The 23,822-nt window shown below is 35.9% G+C and overlaps 5 protein-coding genes across 7 annotated transcripts; 3 read left to right on the top strand and 2 right to left on the bottom strand.

The window, feature by feature from the left end:
• Positions 1-102: 102 nt before the first annotated feature.
• LOC17894283 (DEAD-box ATP-dependent RNA helicase 38) lies at positions 103-2,159 on the bottom strand. Its single transcript, XM_006302116.2, has 5 exons — positions 1,887-2,159; positions 1,271-1,780; positions 1,104-1,187; positions 576-977; positions 103-489 (listed from the first exon to the last, which is right to left on the bottom strand). Exons 1-5 carry the CDS (start codon positions 2,103-2,105, stop codon positions 226-228), a joined length of 1,479 nt encoding a protein of 492 aa, XP_006302178.1. The 5' UTR covers positions 2,106-2,159; the 3' UTR covers positions 103-225.
• Positions 2,160-3,036: 877 nt separating this feature from the next.
• Positions 3,037-7,813, top strand: LOC17894312 (probable thimet oligopeptidase). Its single transcript, XM_006300558.2, has 20 exons — positions 3,037-3,293; positions 3,390-3,514; positions 3,615-3,778; positions 3,864-3,954; positions 4,364-4,543; positions 4,631-4,711; positions 4,895-4,975; positions 5,062-5,154; positions 5,230-5,310; positions 5,387-5,549; positions 5,690-5,810; positions 5,897-5,969; positions 6,104-6,211; positions 6,337-6,434; positions 6,521-6,566; positions 6,703-6,799; positions 7,040-7,113; positions 7,197-7,301; positions 7,380-7,460; positions 7,544-7,813. The coding sequence occupies exons 1-20, from the start codon at positions 3,134-3,136 to the stop codon at positions 7,652-7,654; spliced, it is 2,133 nt and encodes a 710-aa protein (XP_006300620.2). The 5' UTR covers positions 3,037-3,133; the 3' UTR covers positions 7,655-7,813.
• Positions 7,814-7,971: 158 nt separating this feature from the next.
• LOC17896383 (protein HHL1, chloroplastic) lies at positions 7,972-9,750 on the top strand. Of its 2 annotated transcripts, none has more exons than XM_023787635.1 (6): positions 7,972-8,319; positions 8,649-8,786; positions 8,895-8,981; positions 9,121-9,168; positions 9,288-9,444; positions 9,523-9,750. In XM_023787635.1, exons 1-5 carry the CDS (start codon positions 8,047-8,049, stop codon positions 9,432-9,434), a joined length of 693 nt encoding a protein of 230 aa, XP_023643403.1. In that variant the 5' UTR covers positions 7,972-8,046; the 3' UTR covers positions 9,435-9,444; positions 9,523-9,750. The 2 variants fall into 2 exon arrangements, with proteins under 2 accessions (XP_023643403.1, XP_006302772.1); XM_006302710.2 differs by having other exon boundaries at positions 9,288-9,430.
• Positions 9,751-10,260: 510 nt separating this feature from the next.
• On the bottom strand, positions 10,261-12,581 carry LOC17894677 (two-component response regulator ARR11). 2 transcript variants are annotated; one of them, XM_023788597.1, is made up of 6 exons: positions 12,298-12,581; positions 12,057-12,209; positions 11,571-11,960; positions 11,390-11,466; positions 11,180-11,303; positions 10,261-11,104 (listed from the first exon to the last, which is right to left on the bottom strand). In XM_023788597.1, exons 1-6 carry the CDS (start codon positions 12,404-12,406, stop codon positions 10,446-10,448), a joined length of 1,512 nt encoding a protein of 503 aa, XP_023644365.1. In that variant the 5' UTR covers positions 12,407-12,581; the 3' UTR covers positions 10,261-10,445. The 2 variants fall into 2 exon arrangements, with proteins under 2 accessions (XP_023644365.1, XP_006302128.1); XM_006302066.2 differs by having other exon boundaries at positions 10,261-11,303.
• A 6,310-nt stretch (positions 12,582-18,891) lies between these two features.
• Positions 18,892-23,755, top strand: LOC17895333 (probable LRR receptor-like serine/threonine-protein kinase At1g67720). Its single transcript, XM_006300292.2, has 15 exons — positions 18,892-19,216; positions 19,520-20,057; positions 20,137-20,648; positions 20,757-20,889; positions 20,979-21,050; positions 21,137-21,205; positions 21,294-21,365; positions 21,444-21,512; positions 21,747-21,904; positions 21,987-22,240; positions 22,322-22,448; positions 22,537-22,602; positions 22,686-22,872; positions 22,953-23,085; positions 23,207-23,755. Exons 1-15 carry the CDS (start codon positions 19,144-19,146, stop codon positions 23,531-23,533), a joined length of 2,790 nt encoding a protein of 929 aa, XP_006300354.1. The 5' UTR covers positions 18,892-19,143; the 3' UTR covers positions 23,534-23,755.
• Positions 23,756-23,822: the final 67 nt, after the last annotated feature.

The following is a 23,822-nucleotide window of genomic DNA, read 5'->3' on the forward strand; positions in this document are numbered from 1 at the left end:
ATCTTCAAACCCTCCAATGCTTTTTTCTCCAGCTGAAACCAACCCCGCGACGATATTGACCTCTAAACTGACCTTTAACTTCTTAATCTCGGCCTTGCCCAGTTTGAATATACTTCTTAAATATTACTTACAACATAATATGAATATATTTTTGTTTGTTTTTAAAATGTATACCATGAAACTAAATACATACTAGTAACAGAATGAAAGTTAAGGAAATAGTTTTCATCCGAGGATGCCAGCTTCCTTTAGAGCGCCTTTGTACTCTTCCTCTGAGTTCCAAGTGGTTATCTCCTTAACATTTGCTCCAAAGTACTTCTCGATCTTCTCCATGGCTTCTTTATCCCACCCATCATCTAACAACAGATTGAATACCGCTCCTTTACCGCCAAACCGGCCAGCCCTTCCCACTCTGTGAAGGTAAACCTCATAATTTGGCTCCTCGGTGTTATAAGTACAGGGCAGATTATAATTGACAACCAAATTCACCTGCATTATTGTGTTAACCAAGCAAGACACATGAACTACGAGAGACAGGTTTTGGGGCCAAAAGATAAAAGGATAATAACACTAACCTGCTTTTGGTCAAAACCTCTTGCAATGACATCGGTTGCAATGAGAACTTGAGTTAGGTTTGCTTTGAACTCCTTCACTACTGTATCTCTGTCCGCTACTGTCATACTACCATGAATGCTGGTGACATCATACCCCATTTCTGCAAGAGCTTTGTGCAGTTTGTCCGCTGACACTTTTGTTTCCACAAATATAATGGTCTGGCCAATATCCCCAAGCTCCATAATCTGATCCTTGATGACTTCAATCTTGTTTTGTTCCTCCGGGCAAACCACTTTATACTGCTTCACTGAGTCCAAAGTCAGAGCCTTTCTTTCTACAAACAGTTTGTTGGGGTCACCCTTGACTATTTTCTCAACAAATTTCCTGACGGTTTCGTTAAAAGTTGCAGAGAAAAGAAGGACCTGTAAACAAATAAGAAAAAAACATGTCAAAGAACTCAATCTTGTAATCAAGTTTGCCACAAGAAAGGAAAAGCAAAAGAGTTTACGTTCAACTGAGATCACTAGACGGAGACTAGTTTAACAGACCTGGAAACTGGTATCAAGATTCTTTTTTTTCTTTTGGTACTCAATGTCTTTCATTATCTTCAAGGAATCATCCTTGAAACCATCCTGCAACAAACATATGAAAGAAAACTATTACAAAGAGGTTGAGAAAATAAGCAGGAAAAAGGAAAACAGAATAAAGAGCATACCGTAGCAAGCATGTGGTCAGCCTCATCAAAAACCAGAATCTTCAAATGACTTAGATCTAGTTTCTCATATGTCATCCACTTCTTAAGTGTTCCAGGGGTGCCAACAGCCACATGGGGAGAAACAGGAGCTTGTTTGGCGACTGGTACGCCTGTTGGCACAAACACTTGAGCAGTGATCCCAGTGAACTTGCCCATCTTCTGAAGGACTTCCATATTCTGGTTTGCTAATTCTCTGGTGGGACAAATGCAAAGGGCTTGAGTCTTGCTCAGTGTGGGGTCAACCCGGCTCAACATTCCAAGCACGAAACATGTAGTCTTGCCTGATCCGTTATGGGATTGGGCAATAAGATGCTTGTAAGGTGGAGTCATGATCATGGGCAAAGTGATTGCTTGGATCTTGCTCGGCTTTTCGAATCTCATCTCCACGTACAAGCCTTTTATCAATTCAGGTGATAAGTTCAAATCCTCAAACCTACTTGCTGATGTATACACTGTGTCACCAGAAATAACCTAGGCGAGAAAATCAACAAAATCATCCAAATCAAAATCCTACATTTTCCAGTAAAACCCAGAGATCTAAGATCAATTCACAAATTCACAAAATCTAATTATTTACCGCTTCGATATTTGAATCTTCGGGTTCGTGAAGCACAGAGTCACGTTTCTCTTCCTCCTTAATGCTCAAACGATTAAGCTCCGTTGCTACGCTTACTTCCTCAACATCGCCGCACTTTTTCTTCTCCGTTATGGGCTCTCTGTTTTCGCCGGCGACTGATGGTTTAGCCGAGGTTGATGATGACTCAGCGGTGAGGGATTTCTCTTCATTATCCGCCATAGCTCTAGCTAGACCAAGAAAAGTGAGAAAACAAGTCGACCAATTCCAAAAACCCTAAATGTTATAAACATGCACATACGTTACATATTTATAAAATTCCAAAAATCGATTTGTCGGAATACCTTTTTACATATTTCCTACTCATTAAAATAAGAGGATATGCTTAATTTAATAAAAACACTGAAGGGAATTTTCTTTATTAAAATACATTAAAAAAAAATTATTCCAAAAAATAAAATTTGGATATATTATCTCCTCTTGATGTGAATTAGAATTTTGAAAGCTTAGATTTTTAGTTTAGTAATTCACATGATGGACATGTGTAAAAAATATATATCTTAAATTAAAATATTTAATATGTTCATAAAGACCATTTTAGAGATGATGGTAAAAAAAATTTCCGGAATAAAATAATTAGGCTTAAAACATAATATTTTAGTAGTAAATGTATTTTGTAAATAAATGTAAATAAGATAACATTTGTGATAAGTAGTTTGCATGTGAACTATTTTTTTGAAGAAATTGTGTAATCATATTTTAGACTAAAATTATGAAACCACATTTTTCTACATTTGGTGATAATTATAACAGTGAATAATATTTAGCAAAAGTTATGGTGATTGAGCATTTAATATTAAAGAAATTAAATGCCAAAAGTTATTATACTACATATCAAATATAAAATTGTAAATTAATGTTAATGTATTAAAGCAAAAGGAAAAGTATAGATAATTTTTTTTTAAAGCAATAATTTATCTACTTATTTCTTAAAGATAGCTCTTGCTTATAACAAAAAATTAATACAGTACATGTTTTCGTAATATTTATTTTAGTTTAAAAGTAGTTTTAGACCATTTTAACATTGGATTAAATTTTAAAAAATGAAAATTAAGGAAATAGTTTTTTCCCGTCTCGGTCTCACTTTCTTCCTTTGGGTCCATCAGCGAGCGAGAGGCTTTTCCCTCCCAGTCGCTCTTTTTTTGTTTCTTTCTCTTTTTTCCCTTTCTCGAGAAAATAGCAGAGGGGAAATGACGGAAAACGAAGGAAACGACAAGAAAATGGAAGGATCTAATCCTAAGAAGAAGCTTAACCTTGTAACCTTCACCGGAACCGCCGGTCTGCTAGGACTCGCCGTCAGTTTCGCCATCTTCGCTTTCAATTCTCACAAGCAAAAATCGAAGAAGAAAGGTACCCTCTCACTCTCTCACTCTATCACTCTCAGATTCCGCGATTCACGAATTCAAAATTTCACAATGCTTACCTTAATTCATTGATTAATTTTAGGTCTTCCGGGTTGTGATACTGTTTGTGTTAACCTATCTGCGAAGGAGATTCTCGACTTAGCTGACGAAATTATTCACAAGTCCACGCGAGTTCATGATGATGTTGCTTTGGTTGCTTTAGATAAGGTATTTTGAAAATTACTGGATTAAGAAAAAGTTAGGGGAAACGTTAGATTTATATGGAATTTTTTTTTTTTTCTGATTTTGATTCATAATGCTTTTGTAGCTCTCTTATGAGAATGTTGTATTGCCGTTGGCTGAATTGGAAGCTAGACAGCTCTCGCTTATACAATGTTGTGTGTTTCCTAAGATGTTATCGCCTCACGATAATGTTCGTAAAGCTAGTGCTGAAGCTGAGCATAAAATCGACGCTCATATTCTCTCCTGCAGGTGAAATTGGAATTTTGATGCTGTTTTGGATTTCTGATTCACTTTATATGAAATTGAAATTCATTTCTTTGTGCAAGCTATTCAGAAAACGTGAAGATGTTTACCGGATTATCAAAATTTATGCTGCAAAGGGAGAATCAATAGCACCGGAAGCTAAATGCTACCTACAGTGTCTGGTAAGGAAAATTGAATTATGTGCTCCTCTTATATATTGCTCTCAAGGTTTTCAGATATCACATTGCTTCTGCTAATGCTATGTAGTGCCTTAGCCATAAACACCTTCTAACAACTGAGATTATTTAGTTCATCTGTTTTCCTGATCATAGTTATCATTTCTAATTTCTATTTTCTTGGTTCATAATTTTGTAATATTGATATTTGAGGTGTTTTTATCCTCGTGGACTATCATATAGTACTCTTTAAGAGTTAGACCAGAGAATTTTGCATTCTTGAGCTTCATTCAGTTACTCTAGAAGAAAGCAGTTGGAATAATGAGCTTCCTTTTTATAGCACATTTTCAGGAGTTGCTTGTAGACTGCTGTTTGAATTGAACCAAATTATTGATTTCTGTTTTATCAGTGACAGGTTAGAGACTTCGAGGACAATGGTCTGAACCTTACTGCAGTAAAAAGAGAGGAAGTTGAAAGACTAACAAATGAAATTGATGAGCTTAGCTTGCGGTACATTCAGAATTTAAATGAAGATAGTTCTTGTCTCTTTTTTACTGAGGATGAGCTTGCTGGTTTGCCTCTAGAATTTCTTCAGGTGTTTATTCCAAATTTAATTTGCTTACTCTGTCACATATGCAAATTTTTGATAAACTATTTCTCATTTCTGCACTTTCTCCTGCAGAGTTTGGAACAAACTCACAATAAAGAATTTAAGCTGACCTTGGAAAGTCGTCACGTCGCAGCTATTCTAGAATTGTGCAAGGTAAGAATTTCCATGGTCTTTGTTGATTGCCGTGCCACAGAAATGGTGGCAGTTACTTGCCAACTCTTGATACTGGCTTTTTTAATAACTAGGGATAATTTCAACATCACTCTCTATGTGTCAAGGCCAATGCATTAGAATCTGTCTTTGAATAAGTTTTGGCTCTTATTTTAAACTTTGCAGATAGCCAAGACAAGGAAGACGGTGGCAATGGCATATGGAAAGAGATGTGGAGATGCCAATATTCCAGTGTTACAAAGATTGGTACTTGCGTGTCTATTCTAAAATCCTTGACAGAAGCCTGCAGCACACTTTAATCGGTTGACCTTTTACTATTCTCATCTCTGTAGGTTCAGTCACGCCATAGATTAGCTCGCGTCCTTGGTTATGCACACTTCGCAGATTATGCTCTTGATCGCAGAATGTCAAAGACATCAATGAGGGTTTGTGAAAGAACCCTAAGTGATTAGTTTAGCATTCTTCATTACTCGTTTGTGCCGACGCCCTTCTTATGCCAGGTGATCAGGTTCCTGGAGGACATCTCATCCAGTTTAACTGACTTGGCTATTAGAGAGTTTTCTATTTTGAAAGACTTGAAGGTAATAATATGTTGGTATTATATAATAATCGGTGATGCCTTTCTCACTGTTTAACTTACTGGGTTTTTAATCTCAGAGAAAAGAAGAAGGGGAGATTCCATTTGGCATAGAAGATCTTTTATATTACATAAAGAGGGTAGAGGAGTTGCAGTTTGATCTTGATTTTGGAGATATCCGGCAATATTTTCCTGTCAGCTTGGTCCTTTCCGGGATCTTTAAAATATGTCAGGACCTTTTTGGTGAGTTTACGTCTGTACTCTAAAATCTTTTAGGGTCTTAATAAATTTCTGTTTTGCTTCTGTGGCTTGAGAATATTTACTATCCATTTATTTCATCTTTGTGATAGCTTGCTGACCACCTTTATGATTTCGCCATACAGGAATAAAATTTGAGGAGGTTACAGAAGTTGATGTCTGGTATCATGATGTTCGAGCTTTTGCCGTCTTTGACTCCGGATCTGGAAAGCTTTTGGGATATTTCTATCTTGACATGTTTACAAGGTCCACTAGCAACCTTACTTCATCCTCCTCTTTACTTTTAGAGCCTCCATTTCATTTTGAATTCGAGGAATAATTTTGTTGGACAGGGAAGGAAAATGTAACCACAGCTGTGTGGTGGCTCTTCAGAATAACGCACTGTTCTCCAATGGTGCATGTCAGGTGATAATCTTACATCCATGTCGGACTTTTATGTGGAAGTATAGTGCAACTCAAAGAATAAATTAATATTGTGATCTCATGTAGATATATTTTAACGTTTTAGTATTCGTATTTTTATTTACTTCTGTCTCCAGATTCCTGTGGCGTTGCTTATTGCACCGTTTGCCAAGGATGATAGTGGTGAAGCTGTGCCATTGGGATTCTCTGAGGTGGTTAATCTTTTTCATGAGTTTGGCCATGTGGTACGTGAATGAAACTGGTTACCTGGAACAGCAGAATAAACTCTGTTGGCATCTTTTGTATAAATCAGAGGATGTTACGACTTATGAGCTGATATTCCTTCCTATCTGCAATCATTCGTAAATAGGTCCAACATATCTGCAATCGTGCTTCATTTGCTAGATTCTCGGGCCTACGTGTTGACCCTGATTTTCGGGAGATCCCTTCTCAGTTATTGGAAAACTGGTAAGTAAACTGATACTTTTTTTTTAAAAGTGTTTCTGTATCAAAACCAAATTCTTATAGGTGGAATATAATTCTGGTATCTCTAGGTGTTACGAGAGTTTCACGTTGAAGTTGATATCAGGTTATCGTCAGGTGAGTGCTTCTCACGACTAAATTGTTGATAATTGTTCTTTTGGTAGACTAGTCATAATAATTTGTTTCAACCTGGGATTTAGTTGTGTTGCCACTCTAGTCTGTGACTGCTTTATTTAATCCGTTGGACCTGCAGGATATCACCAAGCCACTTGTGGATGAAGTCTGCAAAACACTCAAACGTTGGCGATATTCTTTCTCTGCTTTAAAGTCGCTTCAGGAGATATTATATTGTGAGACATCTCTGCATATGTCTTAATTGAGTTTCAATGATGCACATGTATACCTTTTCATTTTGCATTACTGTAGTTTATTCACTGAAATATCAATTTGTTAGGACAAAAAATGATTTGTAAGTAAGACGAGTAGATTGTGGTTCTTATTATGCTTTAGAGGAAGCATAATTTAACTAGGCAGTTCTTAGCAGGTAAAATGTGGTATTGACTAATGATACTTGAAATATGAATGATCAGGTCTATTTGATCAAATAATATATTCGGACGATGATGCTGACTTACTGCAGCTAATCAGGAGTCTTCATCCAAAGGTAAAAGCAGAAACTCTCATAGCAATCTGGTCTTTTTACGCGATTAATTTGTCTTATACTAGTCTCTCTCTCAATATATATAGGTAATGATAGGGCTACCAGCGGTGGAAGGAACCAACCCTGCTTCATGTTTCCCACGTGCTGTAATTGGCTCTGAAGCAACATGTTACAGTCGTTTATGGAGTGAGGTATGATTGATTTGTTCTGTCGTGATTCACTCATTCCATAGGTTTTTTTTTGTCTTGAGAATCCGCTTTTTTCCACAGGTATATGCTGCTGATATATTTGCTTCAAAATTTGGGGATGGGCATCCGAATCTGTATGCCGGCTTGCAGTTCAGAGACAAAGTAAGAAGCGTATTCGTTGTTTTTTCCCTTTGCTTTAGTGGTGTGCGAGTGTGAAAAGAACTAAACAACTACTTTCTTATCAGGTGTTGGCCCCAGGAGGAGGCAAAGAACCAATGGAACTTCTCACCAGTTTTCTTGGAAGGGAGCCATCAACGCAAGCTTACATCGATAGCCGGACAAACTATAGTTTGTAGTATCTTGCACCTAACATTAGGATCTTCCAAATGAATCTTGTTTGGCTGGTGAAAATAAGCTTTTTTTTTTTGGTTCTTAGAGACATGGTTTATTAATGTTTGTTAATGAGTTAAGAGGACCGATTTAGTTGGAAATTGGAATCATTCATTCTTACCTTTCTCTGCATCTTACCCAATAGTGATCGTTATTGAAACTTTTCTTCTCTAACCAGAACCAGAACCAGAACCAAAAAAGACAATTCACCCTATAAAAGACCGGTTCTGGTTCGGTTGGGTAGGACACGTGGCAGGTCCAAGTAGATAAGGTACGAATCGACGAAATCATCATCCTCAAAAAACTCTCGTTTACGACGAACACAGAACACACTAGTGGGTGAATCTTCTGGTGCGTAATGGAAGTGAGTATGTCTCTGAACGCGTTAACTCGGCTTCCCCTGAAGAACACGGGAAGATTCGAAGAGGTTGGTTTAGCTAGACACTCGCTGTTTAGCTCGAGAACGGCATGTCGAGAGACGGCGGTGCAGCAGCGGCGGATGGCTTTTGTGGTAGAGGCTAAGGGGAAGAAAGGTATGGCTGCTCGTCAGTATCAACGTACTCCTCCTCCTATGCCTAAGATTGAAGAAGATGGAAACCCAAGATTCGTTATCTTCATCCGTATGGCCAATGTTCGTCTTTTCTTCCTCTCTTTTTTGAATAGCTTCGATTAGGATGAAAATTGTTAGCTTTTCTTGATTCTGTTTGCAAAGTTATACACTTTTCTACAATTTTATACTCCTAAAACAATGATGAGATTGCAATTGTTCTCTTCAACACTTATTGTACACATAAAATTGTTAGCTTAATTGGTTTTGTTTGCAAAGTTATGTACTTTCGTTCAATTTAAATCTTTTAGACTAATTATCAGATTGGAGTTGTGTTGTAGTTTCATCAATGCGAGTTTTTATTCCAACATTTTAGTTCTTGTCTCAAAAAGTGTTTCGTTTGACGTGAACAGGTGTATCTTTGGTATCCTCTTAGTATAATTGCTGGTGGTACCACTGCCAAGATCATGGTTGCTGCAAAAGATAACCTTTTGGGGAAGTATATCTACAAAGACACCATTGCAAGGAACATTGCCGCTGTTATTTACAGAGTAAGTTAAAACAAGCGTATTGTTACGATTGTGGCTGTGTGGTCTAATTCCGTTTTACTATTGTGGCTCCTGAGATGTGATTTCTGACTGTTTTCTTCTTCAACATAGGATGAGAAAGAAATACAAAAGACAGCAATAAAGCAGCACCGTGTCTTGCGTTCAGCCACTGACTTTCGATATGGCTACAAACTTGTTGTAATGCTCTCAAAACCTTTTTGTTTTAACTCCTTTGGAAACACTGTTTCTTTTTTGTTTTAGAGGGCAGATTCTGTGAGGGCATAGGAAAATTTTTGTGGTTTCTTTTTCACTTATTATGGCTGCATTATACATTCAGGAAAACGGAAATATGAGAGCTGCACTTAGTACCTCAGATGTTATCGAGGTGAGCTATATACCTAACTAATTTGAGATCAGCACTCAAACTCCCTACAGTGAGACCAAAAGGGTGCTGTTATATATGTTTTCTCTGAAACATTTGTGTTTTGTCCTGAATAATCACAGCTCCCAACCCAGGACCAGCTTAAAACAGTGTTCGACAAAGTTAAAGACTATTTCGGCGATGCAAAAGAGTCATTCGGAAAGTTAACATCGCTGAATCCTGGAACAGACGAAAAAACTGAAGAAACCCCCGATGAGAAAGCCAAGTAAGTATAAACAGGTAACTGATGTTTCTTTTTTCATTTTCAGTAGATTTTTGGTGTTTTTCATGCCAAAATGATATAAAATCGTTTTACAGGGCCTAAAGCAGAACAATTGACACTTGGTTGGTTGATTTTGATGTCTCAACCATATCCGGATGGGCTGCAGAAGGTCATTGGATACTACGAGATTACCGCTATCTTGTGCACATTTTCTTTATACATCTCTCACAGAAACAGCTTCTGTTAAATCTCTTGTAACATATAACTTATTGTGAATTTGTAGATTTGTTGAAAGAAAGAGCCGTTGGTTACAACTTGCGAGATGAACTTCTCTCAAAAATTGATCAAATAATAGTAGTCATAAATTATGATACCTTTCTCACTTCATAGTTCCGATAAATCCTTAACTAGAACTGTGGATGAGGCATTCAAAAACTTTGTGAAGGCAGCAATGAGGGATATCAGAGACCGTTTGCAGAGATAAAGTAGAATCTCTCTGATCGACTGCCTGCACAGGAAGTTGTTAGAAAATTCAAAACTCATGTAGTTTCCCATCTTGAATTTGGTGGCAACTGTTAGATATCTTCGATGTTAAACGTCTTCTTAACACTCATTCGTATATCTGCTCTCGCATTCTTTGGTCATAGAGTTATGGGACAGATTCTCAACAGCTGGAAGAACATCCCATGTGTAGGAGGAGGAAAAGTTTCTAAGTTTTACTAATGTGTAGATATCTACGTTTCAAGATACGACATTATGACAGGCCAAGTATTTTCCTTCATGTTAAAAGGGAACCCACTGTGACCTTGAAGATCTAAGATGCTAAGTGACAGTATGAAACATGTGGTCTTATCATTGTCATCAACCTGCTTGGTGTAATTAGCCTATGACATGGATTATTGTACAATGCATTCGACCATGGAAGGTTCTTGGAAAAGCAAGATTATTTTCAGGTATACCCACAAAATCTTTCTGCATTACACCCACCAATATACGAAAATAAGTTATCGTAACAAGGTTAAGATATGAATAAACCGTGGTCTACCATGAAGGAATAGTCGTCAGGGTCAGGCAGCCGCTCATTTCCATACCAAAGGTTGAGTGGGAGCTCAGATAGGAGTGATGGGCTATTACTGTAGTCCTGAAAATAGAGTCCGGTGTTTGCAAGAAAACGATCGCCATTAAGGCAGCTCAAGTCTAAGTCAGTGTCTAAAGAAGCAGAATGATGTGATTCTGGAAGTTCCCAGTTCAAGCTTCTCAGAATCGCCTCTGTGTTGTTGGTTACATTTGAGCTGAACTCCTGCTGCTTCATGCAGGATATGGCAGAAGGATCCAAATCTTGAATTGTTACAGTAGAGATCTTGTCTTGAGGCATGAGAAACTCATCTGCATTCACACTACTCCCTCCTGCTGGTGTCTCATAAGGAGGCTTCATCTCTTCTTCCATGAGAGACGGTGCAGAATTTGCAACATAGGAACTTTGACTTGGCAATGGTAGTTGCTGGAGAAAGCTATTCTCATACAGAACCGGCTTCGATTCAAGTACCTCTGAAGCATCATTCCAGGGAAGCAGTGAGTCAAACGCAGAGGAAGATATCGGAGGAGGATCAAATCCTATACGCGTCTTTTTAGTTTTTGGAGGCATGATCACATCAGTGTTGGGGTCAGACAGAGAAGCTGAAGCAAGTGGCTTTGGATCTGTCTCTGTTGCTTTTTGGAACATGCCCCCAGAGAACACAAAGCTGCTCTTACCAGGGCTTTGGTGGCCTGAGTTCACTTCAGCATCTTTTGGAGATGAATCTATACTCTTCACGCCACCAGAATAACACTTGATCTCCTTTTCTTTCTCCAATCGGCTCAGGTAAAGCCTGTATTTCTACAAAAACAGAACAAAAAAAAAGTGGCGAAAAGCTTAATCTAACACTTGTTTTACTCGAATAGTGACAAGGTAAAGTTCTTTACCTGAAGATGGCTTGCAACATTTTCCCTAGTGAGCCATGGAACATTCATGAGGTCCAATATCTTCTTGGGACCAGCTTCTGCCAAACAAGAGACCGGAAAAAAATTCACGGCTCTATGAAGACAAGATAATAAAGAGAGAGAGAGGCAAAGGGGAAGAAACCAAAGTCGCCAACGTACTTACTGTGATCGCATCCGATTTGGTTAACGGCGTTGACAAACTTCTGGTGAAGCTCAAAAGACCAAACCACTCTGGCTTTCTTGGAAGAAGAAGACGAAGGGTCGCTCTCATCTTGAAGTAGCTTCTTCTCAAAGTCAAAGTCTTTTCTCTTTTTACCAAAAGAAACATCTTCACCTCCTCCAAGAAAATGTGCTTCATCGTATCGAGTGATCCAATCAGCTCCACCATCATAACCACAGCCCTCGATGTCTCTCACTTCCTGAAGCTTCTTTCTAAGAACATGTTGCCATATGATCTTCAGTTCCTTCATTCTTATAGGCTTCAACAGGTAATCACACGCTCCGTGCTGCACACCTTTCATTACTCTGCTTGTTTCTCCATCCACCGACATCACTAGTAACGCAAACAAGACACAAGAGAAATATTAATATCCTTTTTTTTTCATTTTTATTACAACAAGAAGTCAAAAGATGTTTCTTTTCTTCTCACTTATGACAGGGAGGTCCAATTCAAGACCAACATGCTCAAGAAGCTTGAAACCATCCATGTCAGGCATGTTCACATCGCTGATCACGATATCATATCCGTCTTTACGCTCCCTTAGCAACCTCAGAGCCTCTCTAGCTAACCCACAAGTCGTTACTACAAAAACACACAAAGGAATCAAGGAGAGAAAAAACCTCAACATATAATCCAACAGTTGTGGAATAAAACATAAGAAGAAAGAAACCTTCGTAAGAGCACTTCTTGAGCATTTTCTCGAGAATCTTGAGCCAAGTTGGATCGTCGTCCACTACAAGAACCCTGAGACCGACGGGAGAGAAGCCGCCTTTCTCCATGTTCGCCGGCAAAAACAAGAGAGACAGAGAAAGAAAGAGAGAAAGAGAAAGAGAGAGAGAGAGAGAGAGGAGAAAGTGGTGAGTGTTCCTTTTTTGGAAAGGAGAAAGTGGTGAGTGGGTTTTTGTTTGCGATGAAACTTACATTACTCGGAATATTTTGGCGTCGTTTAGATAACGGTCACGGTGGCGTATGTTAGCGTTTCCTTCTTCTCTGATCATACATAGTTTACAATTTTTTCTCTGTTCTTTTTATTTGTGAATTACTTTTTTATTTATTTTATGATTAATTTGTGGATAAAAGAATAGAATTTAGTTCGGTCTAAGTTCACTGCCAAAAAAAAATTAAATTTGTTGAAGTCATTTTATCTCTCTAGATTTGTTGCGTTGACGCTTTTTTTTTTTTTTTTGCTCCATATATATTCCCTCCAATAATTTAGGTGTTTAAAATTGTTCTTAAAATATTGCCAATTGCTATGAATATGATAATAATATGGATCATATCACCTTTTCTTTTACTCTACATACATGTTCGTACACATCAGTACACCACGTTCATAGTCTATATCGCATAATATAAACTCTTTTGTTATTAAATTGTAAATATTTTCATTGATAATGAAAATAGTTTACGTTATAATCCAAAGAACGTAAATCACTTAGTCGTATTAAAGTGTTTTACAATATGCTTTCGCTCTTTTTTTATCTACAATTTATATGAGAAAGACAACATAAACAGCATCACTTCATTTTGTACTCAAAACTTTTTAGCTTAGTTAAATAGATAGATCAAAAATGTGTTTACCCTGTTATGTTTTCGTGTTTTGATTTTTTCTTTTGCCATATTAACTATTTAACTCGTCTGGTTTTTGACTCTATATGCAAAATTTTACGCTCCAGCGTTAAAATCGTGCTCATAAATAATCAAATCCGTAACAAATCAACGTGACGTTTAACCCTAAATTAAGACACTTGAAGTGTTTGATCATTGACTCTGCAAAGACGACTTCAAATGTTTTGACCTTTATAGTTTATTGTAAGGAAGAAAGACGAAAGAATAAAAAAGGAAAATGGTACACAGCTTGTCATGCACAAAGCTTTTTTATCTTATGGATGAGGACGTGGCCTGTGGTCGAGACTATAGACAAAACCACAAACAACAGATACTTCCTCACTCACTAATGTTTTTGTTCTTTATCTATATATATAATTATATATTTAACAAGACAGCTAACTAATTGCACAAACTTTTTTGGCCATGATAGAAAAAGGGAAAACGCATTATGAACATTTGTAAACAGTGTTATCGTTTGGGAGTTTGTGGGATTTGCATATATAGTACACAAGTCATGTATCTGTTTTTATGGGATCAGGGACGAGGTTTTCACGTGACCCGCATTATAGCAGGAGCAGTATATATCAGCTCGTTTCACTTTCATGATGACTATTTTTTTCATTATTGTCCAACTTTTGTTTGCTAGTATCTATCTAGTATTATATACTACTAGTATAGTATTCCGTATAATATAGTATTGAGATGTACGTAGCCACTCGTAGAGTGACTGAGTGAGAATTATAGTCTACGTACGTAAAGCATGTAACAAATGTGCTCTCAACCAAATCATGGAAATTGGGAACATTGCGCGGAATGTTACGTTTACTTTTGAACAAAGTTTTTATACTAACCTTACAAAATTAATATACTGAATTTTAAAATAACTTAAATTAATATACCACATACACTTACATAAACCCTAATTTCGTTAAGGACCCTTTTTCCAAGAATTTTGAACATCAGGCGCAACCAAACTTTTATCTATATATATTGTTTAATGAGTAGTACGTGGGTTTATAATTCTATTATAGTAAAATGTGATACCATATGGATGTATTCATGTTTTTTTTTTTTTTGGTAACATAAATAGCCATATACTTCGCTTGCGGACGTAATTTAACATGTACATAGCAGTCTATGGGTTGTCACTTCATGACAAAAATCATAAAACTAGGAGATTTAAGTGTTGTACATGTCTTTAAAGATGGTCAATGCATAGATGTTTCAACTACAAATTCTTTAGTTTCATTTCTTGTGTCTCTCTACATCAAGATTGTGTATATTGACATACCAATAATTGGGTGATAATGCCATTGTAGTTATGAAACTGTGATACCGGATAATGAATCCATGATTTATATATACTTTTGTCGTTTAATACTACTAGAGTATACTAAGTATATGTTGAAGCAACGTAATTAACATATCTATACGTTAACATCATTTTTCCTTAACCTTGTAACATAGCCATCCTTCTCTTGCGACGTTAATATATGGGTTGCATGTAACTTCATTACAAAACTCATAAAATAAGGGAATTTTAATTGTGTGTTCTACTCATTCGTGTCCTTATAAAAGCTGATCAATGCAACAATGTTTCAAATACAAACTATTTCATTTCATAATTTCGCGTGTCTCTCTCTCTACATCAAGATTGATGAGCTAAACTCTTACTACGCAATACTATTACTGCTAGCTATGTCTTAATTAATAATGTTAATCATCCGATCCAAACGATGATTTTGTGGGCCAATAAGAAAATCTACGGATTTCACAAAACATAGAAGACGTATTCGCTGAGGGAGAATAATAACTAAAGTGATCAGCTCTACTTAACTAGAGATAAAATAAAACTTTAATTTGGGTTTGTGTTTCTACGTAACTCGTGTTTGCTGCGTTTTTGTGCATATATTCTTCTTCCATAGGTTAATGGAATATATGTGTTATATAGAATAGACATAGAGGTGTAATTTTATAATAATGCGCCACAAAAGATGCACTAAGGTTGGATTAGACCCACACAATTAAAATTTTAAAATTACATAAAGGACTCATATATATATATATATATATAGTCATTTTTCCCCAATCACCTGCCGACATCTAACACTTGTCATGGTCAAATTGTAAACTCATAATTTGCCAAAAAAATATATAATGTCGACATATAATTGGCTCGTGTCGTCCATGCGCTACTTTGGAACATTAATCTTTAGCTTAATTATGTCTATGTGCATGTTAAATTTAAATGCTAATGCTCTAATTATTGGGTGGTATAAGTATTATAAAACCACTACCAATGAACACTAATCGTTCCTTTAAGTGAAGTTTCTCAATTCTCAGTACTTTATTCACGATTTTTAAATGTGTTGATACTATAGTAATTAAGAAAAGTATAATAATCGCAAACCAATGAGTGTGTTAGTGAATCAACGGGTGTGCGAGACATCCATGCACCTCCATGCCATATGTATTATCTATTATGTAACGTGCCTTTGCACCTAATATAACTAATTTACCCTCTAACATTTATACATGCATACAATGATTTATTGAACCTAAGATATATATATATATATACGTAATACGATATTTAAACCTTATGTACCTACTTATAGAACCATTAATAGTTCTTTAACGTCTCTAATTATGTTTTAAAAGTAAAATAAAGGACTACTAATCATGTATCTAAACGTAGATTGCAAATGGCTAAGGCTTATTTTGGAACTGGAGGACTTGGTTCATTTATGGAACGGCCTTACATGGAGCTAATGATAAGCACATTATAATTATCTTGCCATCAAAAGTCTCTATATATATATAATCATTTGGTTGCCACACCAACATGCAAAAAAGTTAATAAATATAATACAGCCGCACATAATAACTTTTGTTATTTGTAAACGTTTGATTCTGTAAATTTTAAGACAGCTAGTGGAAATAATGTTAAACTCATATTTTAAGTTCTAATTTTTTTTAATTTGGAAGCAAATTTATATGATCTTCAAATAAAATTCAGTTACGAGTGTAGACTCCAAATTAAACATTTACTTGCTTGAAAAGATTAGACTACTTAAACTACACAAAAAACATACAAATGATAATCAAAATCCTTTTGCGATCAACTTGCTTGGAGACGACTCTATGTATTATGCTTTTCTCATCACATAAAGAGAACCAAGAAGACTATAAAAAAAAAAAAAAAAAACTTTGAAGTCGTTTTCTCCATAAAAAAATGGATTGGCTAAAAGGTGAAACTTTTGAGCTTATATACATTCATTCAAACAAGCATACAAAATTTTTCAAAATGATTCTAATATAATTATTATAATAATAAGTATTAAGAAAAGTGATTAAAATTGGAAAAATGCCCACTAACAAAGTACTTTAATTTATCCTCCCACAAGGAGAAATTAACAAACACGAAAAGAAAAAGGTGTGTGTGTGTATGATTGGTGTTTGTCCAAAAAATTTAGAAGGATCAAGATGAACTTCTTCCTTCTTATCTTTTTCTCCTTCTTCTCTTATTCGTATAGTTTAATCAAAAATTATTGTTCTTTACATATTTAAGTTTCTACAAACAACACCTTTAAAATATAAAAATATAAAACTAAGAAAAAAAAGAGAATGTTTATATAAAATTCCCTCCTACGATACTTCAGGTTATTTGATTTTTCACCATTTTTATTTTTATTCTCTTCAACTTTTTAAAATTTTCAATTCTTTAATTGATTGGTATAGATACCTGATATTGATGTATAACTCATTTTACTATATAATACTACTAGGCAAAATATCTCTAGAAAGATCAAATAGTGTACTGCATGTTCTGTTCCTTTTTATATACCTCTATCCAAAAGTTTTTTCTTACAAGAAAAATGTAGTAAGTAATATGAAATTTAAATACATATATAGTCTTTTAAATTATGAGCATTTTTAAATTAAAACATAACTTTTTTTTTTGGTATTTTTAGGATATATACTATATTGTTTTGTGTTCAACATCTTAATTAATATTTTGAATAGTGGTTTGTGCGGGCATCTCTATATTAGTATATTATGTTTTTAATCCGTTTCTATTATGTTTGCTTACATATCGTATGTTGTTAGTTATTTTCATAATTGTTTTGTTGATAGATCTAAACAATTAGGTTAGTGGGCTATGACCATGGCCCAACAGTTTTGCTGCAAATGTGGCCCATTTGTCTTTTTGAATACATAGCATATTATGTCATAGTTGTTTTTTGTTTACAGATCTAAATAGTTAGGTTAGGATGTTTCCATATAATTGCTGTCAAATTCTTATCGAATGTTGTGTTTTTAATCAGTTTCACATTTGTTTACTTATATTTTTTTTGCTTACACAGTGTATGTTGTTAGTTATTTTCATAATTATTTTGTTGATAGATCATAATTAGGTTAGTGGGATATGACCATGGGCCAGTTTTGCTGCAAATCTGGCCCATTTGTCTTTTTGAATACATAGCGTACTATGTCATATTTTTTTTTTGTTTACAGATCTAAACAATTAGGTTATGATGCTTCTATATAATTTTTGTCCAATTCTTATTGAATCTTGTGTTTTTAGTTAGTTTCGGATCTGTTTGCTTGCATAGTGTATGTTGTTAGTTATTTTCATATTTGTTTTGTTGATAGATCACAGTTAGGTTAGTGAGCTATGCCCCAACAGTTTTGCTGCAAATATGGCCCATTTGTTAGCAACATATATAGTAGCAGTAAAACCTCTATAAATTAATACTCGATAAATTAATAATCTCTATAAATTAATATATTTTTTTGTTTTAGACACATTTCAATAAAATTATAAAATAATAATATTTTTGAAAATCCATTGTAAATATATGGTCCCAATAATAGTATAAATTAATATTACATAAAATTATTAATATTTAGGGAAATTCTCTTAAATTCCTTGAAAATAGGTATTTTTCCAAGATACCATTACTAGTTTTACTTTCCAAAAACTATCACTAAAATACTTTTTCCAAAAATACAACAAAAATAAAACTAAAATTTTTAATATTCAAAACTAATTCTTAAATCCTAAACACTAAACCCTACCTCTAAAAGTTATACTCTAAATATAAATATTCAACCCAAACATTAAAAAGATAATTCTATACCTTCAAAAATCAAATTATTATGTTTATAGTAAGCACAAAAAGAATATTTTTTTGCTTTATATCAAATAATAATTAAAATTATTTTAAAAAACCATAACTATCTGTACATATCTTCACCGAAAACAAAATTATTTTAGAAAATTATTTTTAATAAACACAACTCATGGAAATGGATTTGTATTTTCTCAAGTTCATTGTCATACATACTTATTTAAAGTTTGCAAGGGGAAAAAAGAAAATATGATATGAGCCTAGATGTTTGAATATGGGCTTTTTAATAATTTCAATTGGGCCGTTTTTCACTTCCGTTGTAAGAGATCACTTTTAAAAATGCGGCCCAATGGATTTTGAAGGTGGGAAAAAGAAATCACACGCACACGGATAAAGGAACTATGTAGTGTTTTGTAACAGTACAGCTTGAAATAAAGTTTCCTTAAATTGTGTGTGACACCAACTTTCAATAAAGGCAAGTAGCCAAAGCAGAAAAGGTGAAACTGATAGCTTTTTTTTCCAGAATGAAGAAAAAGAAAAAGCTAATTCGAATATCAAATAAAGAAGACAAGTTCTCTGTGACCATTGTAGTGAACTCGACTTTTTATAGCAAAAGCAAATAAACAAAGTGGAGTCTTTCTTTGTCCACTCTCATCAGTCATCACACGCTTTACTTCTTTATCTCGTGACTCTCAAAGCCAAATAGAATTCGTCAGTTTTGTTTGGATTTATAGAAATTCAAGAGCCATCGATGTGTCTGTGATCTTCAAATGGGTCTATGCTCAGCTCACTTGGCTGTAATATGCTTGTTCATAGTACCTTGTGTTCTTTCCCAAGTTACAGGTATACTCTGTTCTGCTCATAATCTGTTTGTTTGAATGCTCCAAAGAAAGAGTGTGTTTTTGTGTGTGTGTGTGTGTAGAAAGTCTTGTTCTTGATGTGTTCTTGATGATGTACAATCATAAAGCTTTGATCTTTAGATTTTATAAACAAGGTTTGCCTCGAATTCTCCAACACTAAACTGTTTTCTGGTTAAAATTGTCCACTGCAAAGAATGGTTTTGTGGAATTTTAGCGTAGAAGACTCTTGTCAAGCGGTTTGCTGTAATGGAAAAAGTGGAATTTTGATGAATGGCTATTTTTGCAGAGTTTGTAAGTATAGATTGCGGTGGCTCAAGTAACTACACTGACCCAAAAACTGGACTAGAATGGGTTTCAGATTCAGAGATCATCAAACAGGGAAAGCCAGTAACTTTGGGCAGTACCAACTGGAACTCGATGCAATACCGAAGGAGAAGAGACTTTCCAACAGATAACAAAAAATATTGTTACAGACTCAGCACCAAAGAGAGAAGGCGTTACATTGTTAGAACAACATTTCTCTATGGTAGCTTGGGTAGTGAAGAAGCCTACCCAAAGTTTCAACTCTACTTAGATGCAACAAAATGGGCTACAGTGACAATTCAGGAGGTCTCTAGGGTATATGTTGAAGAACTGATCGTAAGAGCAACTTCAAGTTATTTAGATGTTTGTGTATGCTGTGCTATTACTGGCTCTCCTTTCTTGTCCACTCTTGAGCTTCGCCCGTTGAACCTTTCGATGTATGCCACTGATTACGAGGATAGTTTCTTCTTAAAAGTTGCTGCCAGAGTGAATTTTGGTGCTCCAAGCATGGACGCCTTGAGGTAAAACTATTCTTTCCATTACATTACTCACAAGGATTTATACAAGAAATTGAAAATGCTGAACGACATTCTCTTTTAGGTACCCAGATGATCCATATGACAGAATATGGGAGTCAGATATTAACAAACGGCCAAATTTTCTTGTTGGTGTGGCCCCTGGAACGACAAGAATCAATACATCAAAGAGTATAAATACATTGACTAGAGAGTATCCGCCTATGAAAGTCATGCAAACAGCAGTAGTTGGAACACAAGGACTGGTCAGCTATAGATTAAACCTGGAAGACTTCCCTGCCAATGCTCGTGCATATGCTTACTTTGCTGAGATTGAAGACCTTGGTGCCAATGAAACCAGGAAATTTAAGTTGGTGCAACCATACTTTCCTGACTATAGTAATGCAGTGGTGAATATTGCTGAGAATGCCAATGGGAGCTATACTCTCTATGAACCTAGCTACATGAATGTGACTTTTGATTTTGTTTTGACGTTCTCATTTGGGAAGACAAAGGATTCTACACGAGGGCCACTCCTAAATGCAATTGAGATTAGCAAGTATCTACAAATATCCTTGAAAACTGATCGGAATGATGGTAAGTACAAGAGGCTACTGCCTTGTAAATTCTTCTTTGAATTTACAATCTATGATGGAAGTAAAAAGTTGTTGAAAAAGAGCTTACAGAAGTTTCATAATTCTGCAGTGTCTGCTCTTGATGCAATTCGTTTGATGTCCCCTGATAGTGATTGGGCCAATGAAGGCGGAGACCCTTGTATCCCAGTTCTTTGGTCATGGGTAAACTGTAGCTCAACCTCACCACCTAGAGTGACGAAAATGTAAGATCTATAAAATTAGTTTTACACAACTAGAACAAAGTCTGTGAAATTATATCCCTGAGATGACCTTTGTGTGCACCATACAACAGTGATCTATCAAGAAAAAATCTGAAGGGTGAGATTCCGCCTGGGATAAATTATATGGAGGCACTGACTGAGTTGTGAGTGGTTCGATGCTGCATTAGAGATATTTTCTTGTATTAGTCTCTCTATCATTCTTTAGTTGAGTAAACATGCTCTTTTATAGGTGGCTTGACGGTAATGGTTTGACTGGAACTCTTCCAGACATGAGCAAACTTGTCAACCTGAAAATCATGTAAGCATTCAATCTTGACTAATATATTTCTTATAGTTGATGACACCCGAATCTTAGTAAGCTTTACTTTGCCTCATCTTATCTGCAGGCATCTAGAAAACAACCAACTTAGTGGTTCACTCCCACCATACCTTTCCCATCTGCCTAACCTACAAGAACTGTATGTAATCACAACTGATACCTCGGTTGCAATTATCCACTAGACATAACAGTTTTGACGAATGTTATTACTTGGCAGGTTTATAGAAAATAATTCTTTCAGAGGGACAATTCCTTCAGCACTGTTAAAGGGGAAAGTTTTGTTCAAGTGAGTATGCTACAAGTTAATTTGTCAAACACAAAAGTGCATAGATTTCTCGCATTTGCTCGGAAAAAGAAATTTACCCTTTCATCAGAGATTGAGTTCAACATGACTGTTGGAACATTTTAGTGTAAACATGCAGGAAATGAAATAAGCATACCAGCTTTCATATTTTCTTTTTCATTTTCTTGGAGTTTCCTCTCGCAGTGCCAATACACAGCTATAACATTGTTTCCCCAGATATAATAACAATCCTGAGCTTCAGAACGAGGCACAACGAAAGCATTTTAGGCTGGTACTGGGGCTATCAATAGCCGCTGTCATAGTTCTATTACTGCTAGTTGGAGGAAGTCTTTTTGTACTATTTACCCTTCGTAAGTCCAAAAGAGCTGATAAAGGTATGTTGACATTGGCTTGTGATAAAAAAGCTGTTATCAGGTTTTCCTCAAGTGTATGACCATCTTACTTATGTTTCTTCAGGTGATCCCACAGGGACTAAGAAAAAAGGTTTAGTAGCTTATTCAGCTGTGAGGGGCGGACACTTGTTAGATGAAGGTGTAGCATATTTCATATCGCTTCCTTTGCTTGAAGAGGCCACTGAAAAATTTTCCAAGAGAGTTGGGAGAGGAAGTTTTGGGTCTGTCTACTATGGTAGAATGAAAGATGGGAAAGAAGTTGCAGTTAAGATAACTGCAGATCCTTCTAGCCACTTGAACAGACAATTTGTGACTGAGGTATTAACTTAATGCAAATGCTGATTTTGCCTTGGTCCCCAAAATTTCTTAGTTAGACATTGAATTGGAGCAACCGTGCAGGTCGCTCTGTTATCGAGAATTCACCACAGGAACTTGGTTCCTTTGATTGGATATTGTGAAGAAGCAGATCGGCGTATTTTGGTTTACGAATATATGCACAATGGAAGCTTGGGAGATCACTTACACGGTTAATACCAACTTAGTGAGATATTATTCTTCCTGCCTATTTTGGGCTATTCATTCTGTGAATGACTCAGGAATCAATTCTATGACAGGTTCAAGCGACTACAAGCCATTAGACTGGCCAACTCGGCTACAAATTGCACAAGACGCTGCTAAAGGTTTGTAATATAAATTCAAGATTATATCTTTAGTGTGGCTACAATATGAACCATAGGACAGACGAAACTTCAGATTATTACAGGTCTTGAATACTTGCACACTGGCTGCAATCCTAGCATCATTCACAGGGATGTGAAATCAAGCAATATTCTCCTGGACATTAACATGAGAGCCAAAGTTTCTGACTTTGGACTCTCGAGACAGACAGAGGAAGACTTGACTCACGTATCCAGTGTTGCAAAAGGGACGGTTGGATACCTTGATCCAGAGTAAGGCCAACAACACAACCTCACAAAAATTTAAGTCTTCCCTTTTATGATCTTTGACTGATACTGCATTATTTCGACAGGTATTATGCTAGTCAACAGCTGACTGAGAAGAGTGATGTCTACAGTTTTGGGGTTGTTCTCTTTGAATTACTCTCTGGAAAGAAACCAGTCTCAGTGGAAGATTTTGGTCCTGAACTGAATATAGTTCACTGGGTAAGCACCTCTACATCGCCTGTCCATTCGAAAGTTTTCACCTTTAACAGTTTAAAGTACTGCTTGACAAGATTCACAAACCACAAATCTCTATTCCTTTGCTTTTCTTGTTTACCAACAGGCAAGATCACTGATCCGTAAAGGAGACGTGTGTGGGATCATAGATCCATGTATAGCAGGCAATGTGAAAATCGAGTCAATTTGGAGAGTTGCTGAGGTCGCAAACCAGTGCGTTGAGCAGCGTGGACATAGCAGGCCAAGTATGCAGGAAGTGATAGTGGCCATACAAGACGCGGTCAGGATCGAGAGAGGAAACGACATTGGGTTTAAATCATCGAGTTCAAGCGGCTCAAAGGCACAATCATCTCGCAAGACCTTGCTCACCAGCTTCCTGGAGATAGAGAGCCCTGACATCTCAAGAAACAGCCTAGCTCCAGCTGCTAGGTGAGTCCTCTTGAAGCTCGAGCGCTCATGTTTATTTATACACTTTGGACTTCTACCATCGTCACATAAATGAATACATAATATACGTATAAATGAGTGTATGTAATGTAGTGTATTTCTACACACTTCTGACATTACACTGTAGATGATGTTAGTTGACAAAAAAAGAAGAATATGGGTGATTAAGTAGATAGCACAAAAACCATAAATTAATTGTTCAAATAAACCTCTCCGGATTATTTAAACTTGAGGAAGTTTTCTGCAATTTGTGAAATGATGAAACTTCCACAAGT

The sequence above is a fragment of the Capsella rubella genome, unplaced genomic scaffold (genome assembly GCF_000375325.1).
Source record: "Capsella rubella cultivar Monte Gargano unplaced genomic scaffold, Caprub1_0 scaffold_2, whole genome shotgun sequence".
NCBI lineage: Eukaryota > Viridiplantae > Streptophyta > Magnoliopsida > Brassicales > Brassicaceae > Capsella > Capsella rubella.

What these genes read in the sequence shown, in the direction of transcription:
- LOC17894283 (XM_006302116.2), bottom strand. Translation starts at nt 2,105, where the DNA reads ATGGCGGATAATGAAGAGAAATCCCTCACCGCTGAGTCATCATCAACC. An exon ending in CTGACCACATGCTTGCTACG is followed by an intron (nt 1,188 to 1,270) that starts GTATGCTCTTTA and finishes TGTTTGTTGCAG; the next exon opens with GATGGTTTCAAGGATGATTC. An exon ending in ATCTTGATACCAGTTTCCAG is followed by an intron (nt 978 to 1,103) that starts GTCTGTTAAACT and finishes ATTTGTTTACAG; the next exon opens with GTCCTTCTTTTCTCTGCAAC.
- LOC17894312 (XM_006300558.2), top strand. Translation starts at nt 3,134, where the DNA reads ATGACGGAAAACGAAGGAAACGACAAGAAAATGGAAGGATCTAATCCT. An exon ending in AATGCTACCTACAGTGTCTG is followed by an intron (nt 3,955 to 4,363) that starts GTAAGGAAAATT and finishes TATCAGTGACAG; the next exon opens with GTTAGAGACTTCGAGGACAA. An exon ending in TCAGGAGTCTTCATCCAAAG is followed by an intron (nt 7,114 to 7,196) that starts GTAAAAGCAGAA and finishes CAATATATATAG; the next exon opens with GTAATGATAGGGCTACCAGC.
- LOC17896383 (XM_006302710.2), top strand. Translation starts at nt 8,047, where the DNA reads ATGGAAGTGAGTATGTCTCTGAACGCGTTAACTCGGCTTCCCCTGAAG. An exon ending in TCTTCATCCGTATGGCCAAT is followed by an intron (nt 8,320 to 8,648) that starts GTTCGTCTTTTC and finishes TGACGTGAACAG; the next exon opens with GTGTATCTTTGGTATCCTCT. An exon ending in TTGCCGCTGTTATTTACAGA is followed by an intron (nt 8,787 to 8,894) that starts GTAAGTTAAAAC and finishes TCTTCAACATAG; the next exon opens with GATGAGAAAGAAATACAAAA.
- LOC17894677 (XM_006302066.2), bottom strand. Translation starts at nt 12,406, where the DNA reads ATGGAGAAAGGCGGCTTCTCTCCCGTCGGTCTCAGGGTTCTTGTAGTG. An exon ending in CAAGAAGTGCTCTTACGAAG is followed by an intron (nt 12,210 to 12,297) that starts GTTTCTTTCTTC and finishes GTGTTTTTGTAG; the next exon opens with TAACGACTTGTGGGTTAGCT. An exon ending in CCAAATCGGATGCGATCACA is followed by an intron (nt 11,467 to 11,570) that starts GTAAGTACGTTG and finishes CTTGTTTGGCAG; the next exon opens with AAGCTGGTCCCAAGAAGATA.
- LOC17895333 (XM_006300292.2), top strand. Translation starts at nt 19,144, where the DNA reads ATGGGTCTATGCTCAGCTCACTTGGCTGTAATATGCTTGTTCATAGTA. An exon ending in TGTTCTTTCCCAAGTTACAG is followed by an intron (nt 19,217 to 19,519) that starts GTATACTCTGTT and finishes CTATTTTTGCAG; the next exon opens with AGTTTGTAAGTATAGATTGC. An exon ending in CTGCCTAACCTACAAGAACT is followed by an intron (nt 21,366 to 21,443) that starts GTATGTAATCAC and finishes ATTACTTGGCAG; the next exon opens with GTTTATAGAAAATAATTCTT.